The sequence below is a fragment of the Sarcophilus harrisii genome, chromosome 2 (assembly GCF_902635505.1).
Source record: "Sarcophilus harrisii chromosome 2, mSarHar1.11, whole genome shotgun sequence".
In the NCBI taxonomy this organism is placed as follows: Eukaryota; Metazoa; Chordata; class Mammalia; order Dasyuromorphia; family Dasyuridae; genus Sarcophilus; species Sarcophilus harrisii.
The window spans coordinates 39,893,622-39,903,535 of NC_045427.1; the positions used below are offsets into that span (position 1 = coordinate 39,893,622).

Below are 9,914 nucleotides of genomic sequence, written 5' to 3' on the forward strand. Positions count from 1 at the left end.
GCCCTTCCTAGAATATGGTGCCCTAAGAAGTCATTAAGGGAAATGAGTGGGCATGTGGGGGAATGTGTCTGTTGGGAAAAATTGGGGAGATGAGTATCCAGAAGTACCCAAATGAAGTCAGGCACTTGAGGAAAGTCAATGGGATGGTGTTGGCTCTTCCTAAAGAGGCCGAACTTCGAGGCTTAGACGTTACATTCTGCCAGGTGGAGTCGCAGAAATAAGTCCTGTGCCTCTTCTCAACTGTCAGCAACATCAACAGTAGAAATGAAACCAGTATCCCCTGAAGTCCTGCCAAAGTTCTGGCCTCTTGGGACTGTACCAGGTTCTCTGAGGATGGGTTGTTCTACATTTGATGGGCATTTAGATCTCTTCTGACGGCAAAGAAAAGAGGCTCAATGTTCCTGTATAGATATATTTATTGGCATTGGGGGATAGGGAGAGTTGAAAGTACCCACTTTTTTGGGGGGAGGATGGCTCAGTTGTGGGCCAGGATTTTCTCGATAAAGGGGATGAACTTGGTGACTTGCGTGTACCCAGAAGGGGTGTGGGTGGTACACTGAAGACTTGACCAGGACGCAATACCAACCAGGGTCCAGGCACCGTTTTTCTTGCAGACCAGGGGTCCACCGGAGTCACCCTAAGGAGACAAGACACAAGAGAAATTGAAAGAGTCTGTCAGCACCCCAAACTGAGCCCCAAAGCAGCTCAGGGTGCTTTAGGGCAACTAGCAAGATTGCACCATGGTCAACTATGAAAGACCTGGTTCTTCTCAGTGGTTCGGTGAGCCAAAGAAATTCCAATAAACTTTGGATGGAAAACGCCATTTGCATCCAGAGAGAGCTATTGGACCCTTAATGTAAATTGACACATGCTATATTCACTTTTTCCTTTGGGTTTCTCTCCTCCTCCCTTCCCCCCCACGATTTTAGACTCATGATTTAGACTCAGAAGACTTGAATATGAATCCTGGGGCTGATACTTTGTTGTCATGTGACCAGAGGCTTCATGGGATGGCAGAAAAGAATACCTTTATATGGAGATAACACCATTTTATCTTTTCTGCCTTAGAAGCTTGTTGAAGCTTTAAGTTGGTATGGAAATAAATGAAAATGATGAAGAACTGAAAATTCGGTGGCTTATTCCAGGTATTAATATCATGACACTATGACTAGTCTCTCATTACACCACAGAGGCTTGTTTTGAACTTTTCAATTACAGGAGGGGAGGAGAATACAAAAATAATAAAGATGACATTTATCCAAGTCCTTTTGCCTCTTCAAATATGCTGTGTCTATCTCATTCTTTTACCTCTGAAACAATCAAGGTTAAGTAGCTTGCTCCAAATTCACACAGCTGGGAGGTGTCTGAGACCAGATTTTGAACTGCGCTCCTCCTGACTTCAGGGCTGGAGCTCTAGCCACTGTGTCACCTAGCTACTCCATATGATCTCAGTTTTTTCAGCAGTGCCACCAACCAGATAAAAGAGAAGTTGTGTTGTTCAATTGTTGTCAGACATATCTGACACTCTGTGACCTATTTACACAGTATTCTTGTAAATATAGTGAAGTAATTCTTCATTTCTTCACCAATTCATTTGAACAAGGAAACTGAGGCAAACAGAATTAAAATGTCTACCCAAGGTCACCAGCTAGTCAGTGTCTGAATCTAGATTTGAACTGATATTGGCCCCAGAACTCCATCGACTACCAACTAGCTACTCCTCACAGTTAAATGTCTAAAAGTAGACTAGGTAGAATACATTTTTATAAATTAGTTTTAATGAAAGATGGATAACCACTTGTGACAGGCAGTTTGTAAAGAGACTGAAGATAGAATTAGAACATCTAAGAGTTCCTTCTCACTCTCCTTCTGTGAGAGTGATTGATGAGGGGGAGGGATGTCATGGAACTGGAGTTGGGAGGGAACCACCAGATTGAGACTGGTTTTGCTGCTTATTAACAGGATGCTAAATCACTTTGATTTCCTAAACCTCTGTTTTCTCATTTATAATATAGATAATAAGATCCTTTTCAGGGCAACTCCACTTGTGATTCTAAAAGAAAGGAGAAAAACCAGAGAAGAGAGAGACAGAGAGAGGCAGGTACCATGCAGGAAGAAACGCCATTGGCTCCAGCACAGATTGTGGTGTCCATGATGACAGACTCAAAGTAGCTCTTGCAGTTAGTATTGGACAGCAAACTCTACACGTGGAAGATATTTGAAATCTACTGGCTACAGAAACAGAACAGGAAGGAAGTAGAGTTAAACAGAGCTAGTGAACTGAATAGGCTTGAGAGAGTAGAAGTATAGAAAGATTTAAGAAAATGAAGAAGAAAGGATTTAAGAAAGTACCAAGGAAAAGGATAAATCTAGACCGAAAAGTATATCCAGACTCTGTTCCAAGCTTGGCTCTCCCCCTTTTCTCATTCACTTTTAGCAGAAAAGAATGATTAAAAATTGACAATTAAAAGTATAATACTTTCTTTAGAAATGTTTTTACTTTGTATCCCAAAGAAACCATAAAAGAAGAAAAAGGGCCCACGTGAGCAAAAATGTTTGTAGCAGCTTTTTGTGGTGACAAGGAATTGAAAAATGAGTGGTTGCCCATCAGTTGGGGAATGGCTGAATAAATTTTGGTATATGAAAGCAATGGCACATTATTGTTCCATTGGAAATGATCAGCAAGCTGATTTTAGAAAGGCCTGGAAAGATTGACATGAACCAATTCTGAGAGAAATAAGCAGAACCAGGAATACGTGATACACAGTAACAGCAAGATTGTGCGATGTTGAATTAGGAAAGACCTGGTTCTTCTCGATGGTTTGGTGATCCAAAGAAATCCCAGTAAACTTTGGATGGAAAACGCCATTCACATCCACACAGAGCTATGGACACTGAATGTAAATCAACACATGCTATATTCACTTTTTTTTTTTCTGGTTTATTCCTCCCCCATCCCCACCCCACCATGATTTTCCCCTTTTGTTCTGATTTTTCTTTCCCAACATGATGCATAAGGAAATAGATTTTTTAAAATGTCTGTATATGTGTTATGCCGCAGTTCTCAGCGTGTGGGACAATTTTATCCAAAATTAAACTCTCGGGGGGCATTTCAAGGTATAGAACAAAACCTTTACTCAGGATCTCGCCAGAGCCGGGAGTCCTCCAAACTCTGAGCAAAAGGCATGTGTTCGGAGCCAGGAGAGAGCACCCCCCCAGTGCCCACTTGCAACTTTTTTACAGAGCAACCCAAGAAAAAGCCGCGAATTTTTTAAGAAGCTGACACTTGGGCCTGCAGGCTTTGCCTACTTTAGTCAATGGTAATGAAAGATCAGCTACTTGCACTCATCAGTTTCCATAATTATCCTGACCCAGTCCTGACTCAGTTTCCCTGCTTCTCAGTCCTGCAAAACCTTCCCTCCCTCTTTATGAAAATATTTGATAAGGATAAAAGGTCTTATGTTGTAGAATATCAGAATGCCTCTCCCCATCCCAAGCTATCAGAATGTCAGATACCAACTTATCAAGATGCCTCTCCCTATGTCTGGGGTGCCTCCGCCTGATTATGTCATCTCATCTCCAGTGGCTCACCCCACCCTATCAGAGTCCCGTTCCTCTCTCAGCACCCTGACTCTGCCCCTACTTTAGTCTACCTCCCGAGTCTGAGCCACATGTATATATAGGTCATTGAGAACTTTCATTGTTTGCTGGATTCTTGGAGACCATGGTCTCATTCAGCCCTGGGACCAAACCATGTATTCATTTGGTGCCAGTAAATCTCTCCCATTTAATAAATTATTAAATATACTCTAATCTCTATCCTGCCTCAGTTTCTCCAGCGTTAAATTTGTATAACACAAAAAATAGGTTTTTTTAAACATATAATTGGGGGAAATAAAAATTAAAAATAAACATTTTTTAAAAGGAGTATTCTGTGGGAAATCAAATTCTAATTACTAAAAACACATGCATAAAACAAATACTGGTTCTAAAAAAACATTATTTGACATGCCCTCCTCCTTCTAGCAGAGAGGAGAGAGGCCGAGGTCTACAGGGACAAAATTATATTTTCATTGTTAAATTAGGTCACTGTAGATAGTATTTTTGCTTAATTGTTTTCTTTTGTTGCAGGGAGGCATGACACTTAAGGCACGGGAAGGAGAGAAAAGAGCAATACATCTGAACTAATATAGCAATAAAAAGATAGCAATATCACCTAAAAATTAATAAGGTACGCATTGCTCACAGGTATATTGAAAACAAAATTGAACACACAGAAAGATTGGAAAGAGACAAGGAGCAAATATGGTTCTTACTTGTTTAAAGCTTATACTATATAACCTTAAATATAAGCAAGTTAATTTTTACAATAATATTTCTTATTTTACTGAGATGGTATTATAATTAAATCCAGGCTGAAGAGCTAAGTTCTGGATTTGATTCTGATATTTTGTGATAATTGCAAGTGAACCAGAAACTTACAAATTATTCAAACAAATGGACTTGAAAAGGGTCATTCAGCAGGTATGGGAAGGATTCTTTAAAACATCCACACAGAAAGACATTGAGTTACTTTTATTTCTATTTATACTACAGAACTTAGCTTATAAAGTATAGAAAAATTTTGCAATTTAATAGTAAAAAATCACAAGTGAAAATTAAAAGTCAATCTAAAAAATATTTTAGAAAATAACAAATTAATGTATTTTAATTTCTCCAATTAAAAACCATCCATGGTCTTGCCAATTTTAAGTATATGAGTAGACACAAAATCTTAGTATAAACAAAAAAAGTAACAAAAAGTACTATAGAAAATATCAAAAGTACCTAGTACCCAGTAACCCCTCTCACACTCACCATTATAAATAATCCTACCCCAACCAATTTACAGTAGTACCTTGAAAATCACCGCTAGCACACAAACGAAACGAACAAAACACATTTTCTAAATTGCCAGGTGTGGCCAGTTTCAACAGGGCAATGTCATTGATAAGAGTGTCTGGGTCATAATTTTTGTTCCTGAAGATCTGAAAGGAAGACCAGGGACAGGAGACTGAGACTCCCCTCGCCCCCCATCCCTAAAGCTTCATTGGCACCTCCTAGTGCCTCAGAATTAGGAGGAATTTCAACGATGACCCAGTCCAGCTAAATATCTGGAGGAATCCCTTCTATGCCCTTCCTGACCACCGTTATCCAGACTTTCCTTGAAGACTTCTGATGATGAGAGACTCACTACCTCACAAGAACGCCGACTCCACTTTTACCCTGATCAAAGTATTAGGAAGCTTTTTCTTTATTACCGAGTCATTTTGGTCACATCCATTTGGGATTTTCTTGGCAAAAAGAATGGAATCATGTGTCATTTCCTTTTCTAGCTCATTTGTCAAATGAGGAAAGTGACACAAACTGAGTCACAGCTAGGAAGTTTCTGAGGCCGAGTTGGAACTCCAGACCTTGCACTCCATCCACTGTACCCCCTAGTTCCTTTGCTCACGGCTAGATGGGATTTGAATCCAGCCATTAAATTCCCAGTCCAAGAATCAGCCTAAAAGGCTGTCCTTAGAACAGTTGTCTTCAACTTTGCTTTTCTGCTTAAGTCTCTTCTACCTTCCCCTCTCCTCCAGAAAGAAGCAGCTTTTCCCAGCTACTGTATGCTCTTCAACAGCTTATGTTGGTGCAAGCTAAGGAGGATTTCACCTTGAAACAAAAAATGGAAGGATCCAGTGTATACCTGCACCCTCAGAACTCATCTCAGTGAAAAAACTTAGTTGTAGCTCTCCTTACTACCTGGCTGGGAGGAGGTCTGAAGCCCAGACTGCCCTAGAGAGTGCAGGTTCATTGCACCCTGGGGCAGGAGTTGTGACTGCCATCACATATTCCAGGCTGACAAAAGGGCCACTGGTGTCTCCCCCTCAATGGGGAGGCTGGGACTCTGGCTGAGCTGTAGAGGTTATAGAAATCATCCTGCCGTGAGACTGTCTGTTAGAGACTTGCAATAATCACGAATGTTTATGGCACCAGTTCCCAAGGAACCTTATAATGGATTGCCTTTACTCTCTAAGTCTTTCTCTTTCTCGAACTCTCTGTCTAAAGAGAAAAGGAGAGTCCTTTCCCACTTCTCTGTAATTTGAACCCAAGAATCTCTTACTTGGCTGATCATCTCTACTTCCCTCCAATCTCTAGAGCTGGCTATGGCCCATTGAGGTCCTTGGAACCCCCAGGTTGTGTGTGGCTGTAGAACAAGAGCAAAATTCCTACCCAAATCCTCATTTTCCTCTCAACTGCCTTCCCATCTGTGGAAAGGAAAAATCCCCACAGGAGCAACTTATATCCTCTCTGTGTAATCATGGCTAGGTTAGTGAAGCTCACTGAGCTTGAGTTTCCTTATCTGGAAAATGGCAAAGACCTGCATTCCCTACTTCACAAGGGATCAAATTCAAATACACGCAGCCATCTTTGAGACTCAGCTCAATCCTACCCTCTGCATGAGACTTTCAGCTGCATGAAACAGTAGATGGTAGGCTAGACTGAAAGTTAAGGAGACTTGAATTCTAATTCTGCCTTAGATATTGACTAGCTGGGTAAACTTGGTCAAATCACTTCATCTCTCCCTGCCTCAGTTTCCTCATCCACAAAATAGGAATAATAAGTATATCAACTTCCCAAAATAGCTTGAGAACATAATGAGATAGTATTTGTAAAGTGCTTTCCAAGTCTTAAATTGCTATATAACTATTTGCAAGTTCTCCTGCCCCTTCCCTCTGAGACTGCCTCCAATTTCCCCTTTATGTACACAATTATGTAAACATACTCTTCCCCATTTGAGTGCGAGGTCCTTGAGAGTAGGGATCCTGGGCTTTCAGATTTGGCGGGTTTTTGTTGTTGTTGGATTTGGATTTGGTTTGGTTGGATTAGGGGGGTTAAGTTTTTTTTTTTCCTTTTGTGGTTTCCCCAGAACTTAGCACAATGTTTGCCACATAAGAAGCACTTAATAAATGCTTGTTGGCCAACTCTACATATAAGCCCTTTTTAAATGTCAACTCTTAATAACCTTAAATCATAGCTTTGATTTTATTAGTTCCCATCAGAGAGCCTATCTTTATTTACACAGGCCTGCTCACCATAAATGCTTGAATTCTCTCTTGTACATGTCCTTGGTCCATGCAGGAAGCCCCAGCTGCCACATCCCCAGCACATCCCACACTCCTCCCATCCCCTTCCCTGGGCCAAGACTGTACCTTGGCAATCCTCAGAACTTGGACCTTTTCTCTATAAGAGTTCATGTCATGCATTCCAGCAATCACCTTGTCTGTTGTCCTAAAGCAAAGGGAAGGGCCCATGGATCAAAGGTCACTGAATACCCCAAGAACTCATCCCATTTCACCACCACTACCACCCCTCCAAAGGAGGGAAGGAAAAACCTTTTTTTGACCTACTTGACATAGCAATGAGCAGCTGTGACCACCCACTTGTTACTGATGAGGGAGCCCCCGCAGAAGTGGTTACCTCTTCTCTGGAAAGGAAGGGAACAGACAGGAATCATGTGCATTCTGAAAACTTGGAGAGCTCAGGAGCCTCCCCTGGGCACCGAGGGACAGTCTCAGAGGCAGACAAGAGGTCCACCAAGCCTTGGCCCAGAGAACGTAGTCGGGGTGCAGGACTGGGAGACTGGGATGAAGAGGGATCCCAGACAAGACTGGCTGGGTCTCCTGCCAAGCTGGACACCATCTGGGACTGGCATTTCCTCCTTGCCTAGTAGGGCAGAAGCTGCTGTGGGTCACGAAGGCTGATGTTTATGAGGCTGTTGCCAACCACCCAGGAGGTTTCTTGGAGCCTCTCAATCCCTCTTTTTTCCCTCACTGGCCATTCCACCCTCCACCCACTTCCCTTTATCCTGTAGGGAGAGGAAAAGATCTGGGGGTGGGGAAGGAAGTGGAGGGGAGGTAATAGCTCCACTTCCCATGAAGCAGGTCTAGGTACTCACCTGCAGAGAGACTTGCCAGGGCCAAGAACCAGGAACAGCATTTTGACCATTGACAATCATGAACATACTATTCAAGTCAGTGTTAATGGCAGGAACACCACAGCCTAGGGGCATGGAGAAAATAAAGGTGCTTAGGGTTCCCAGCCTTGGAGGAGCTGGGTGGGCTCTAACCACCTCTCCACCCTCCAGTCTCTCAGGCCTCTGAAGTCTTAGCTGCTGCTGGAGACCCCTCGCCTCAACCCTGACCAGCCTCTTGTTCCCCATAGTAATCAGCTTTGGGTTAAACCCAGTTCACCTGCAGGGAATAGGAGAAAGGGGATAAGGGGAGCTGAAGGTCAACACCTGTCCAGGGTTTCAGGAGGGGGAACAGTCTATGCCAGCCAGGACTCAAAACCTCAAGGGACAAAGAAAGCCCATTGCCGGGTTCACCCTGAGGGCTCTTAAGGGATCCCCTGGCTCTGGTATATGAGGGAAGGAATTTCCTCCCTCTCCCCTGTAACATCCAGTCCCATTTCTGCCAGAGAATGGGAAGAGGAGAGGGGGCTGGAAATGAAGGATTGCCTCTAGGAGCAGCTGAAGTCCCCTCGGTTGCCATCAGCCTTCCCTGAACAAGGCTCTCCCTAGAGTGGGCTCTCCTTGCCCTGGTCTGGGGAGTGGGGAGAGCCCTCTCAGGTGCCCAGACATTGTCTCTGGGCTTCAGGCCACAGCTACCTCCCCACCCCGGAAATGCAAACGAAGGCAGAGCCCTACCCACCCAGGACTGAAATTTGAAAGTAGCTCCCCAACTCTGGGCCACCCCATTCTCCTCCCCTCACCCCCCCATCTTCCCTCAGGCGCTCTCCATTACTCAGATCTAACATCACTTTCTCCTCCAAATTTCTCCAACTAAGAGCTGATTTCAATACCAATTTACGAAGAAAGCAAAATTTCAGACTAGTTTTTACTAAGCTGTAAGCTACTGTCTCTAAACCTCTTCAGGGATAAGTGCAAGTTAAAAAAAAAAAAAAAACACTTATTACCCTCCAAAGTGAATTCTTAATCTGAGGAATGCCATTATTAGGGGTGGGGGGGATGAAAGCAGGGGCCCCTCCTCTCTCATCACCTGAGTCCCGAGTCCAGACATCCACTGCTGGAGGGGACCCCAGAGGCCATCCATCACTCCCTTTTCTTCCTCAGAGCTTAAGTGACTTGTGCTGGGATACAGAGGTAGGAAGCAGCAGAGGCAGCATCTATTTCCAGGCACCTCCCTGACTCTGTGAGAGCTCATGGGGGCTGACAATGGCCTGCTGGGTGAGGATCAGGGAACAGGACTCACCTGAGACGGCAGCCACGAAGGCCAGGCAGGACAGGAGCTGAAGCAATGCCATGGTGCCCGGGTGAGACAGCTGGCCCAGTGTTTCCCTCCCTCCTTATATCTCTGCCTTCCCTCACCAGTGGGGCACTGGGCCAATAGCCTTGGCTCTCAGGAGAGGCCGGAGATGCACCTTCCTTCTCTCCACTGCCCTACCCAGCTCCAAGACATCTTGGAGTGATAAGCAGGTGGGGCAGCTGCTCCTCTTCCTCTTCCCAGAGAGGTCTTCTCCAAGGGCCAAGGGGCCAGTCTCTTCTTCTCCCCATCTGCAGCTCTGCCTCCCCTGCTCTGACCTGCCTCCTCTTCTTGCCCTACAACTTTGCTCCTGAAATTGAGTTTTCCCTGTTTGGATGCAAGAGCTCAGGGACTCTACAGACTTGCTATCTGGGGGCTACCAGCAGAGGTCAAGGAATCCATCCCTTTGCCTTCTACTAGGACCTGATACATGCCTTAAAGACTTTAGGCAAATAAATCTTATCCTTCTGGTGACAAATTTCAAAATGGCGCCCTCTACTTCCCAGTCTTTTTCCTTTGTTCCAAGTAACTCATTTATTCATTCAAAAAATATTTACAGAGAGC

At 44.0% G+C, this 9,914-nt stretch overlaps 1 protein-coding gene across 1 annotated transcript; it reads right to left on the reverse strand.

The window, feature by feature from the left end:
* Positions 1-404: 404 nt before the first annotated feature.
* On the reverse strand, positions 405-9,484 carry LOC100926099 (chymotrypsinogen 2-like). The gene is made up of 7 exons (XM_031949224.1): positions 9,300-9,484; positions 7,985-8,088; positions 7,437-7,513; positions 7,239-7,317; positions 4,941-5,027; positions 2,106-2,201; positions 405-637 (listed from the first exon to the last, which is right to left on the reverse strand). Exons 1-7 carry the CDS (start codon positions 9,349-9,351, stop codon positions 476-478), a joined length of 657 nt encoding a protein of 218 aa, XP_031805084.1. The 5' UTR covers positions 9,352-9,484; the 3' UTR covers positions 405-475.
* Between the last annotated feature and the right edge of the window lie 430 nt (positions 9,485-9,914).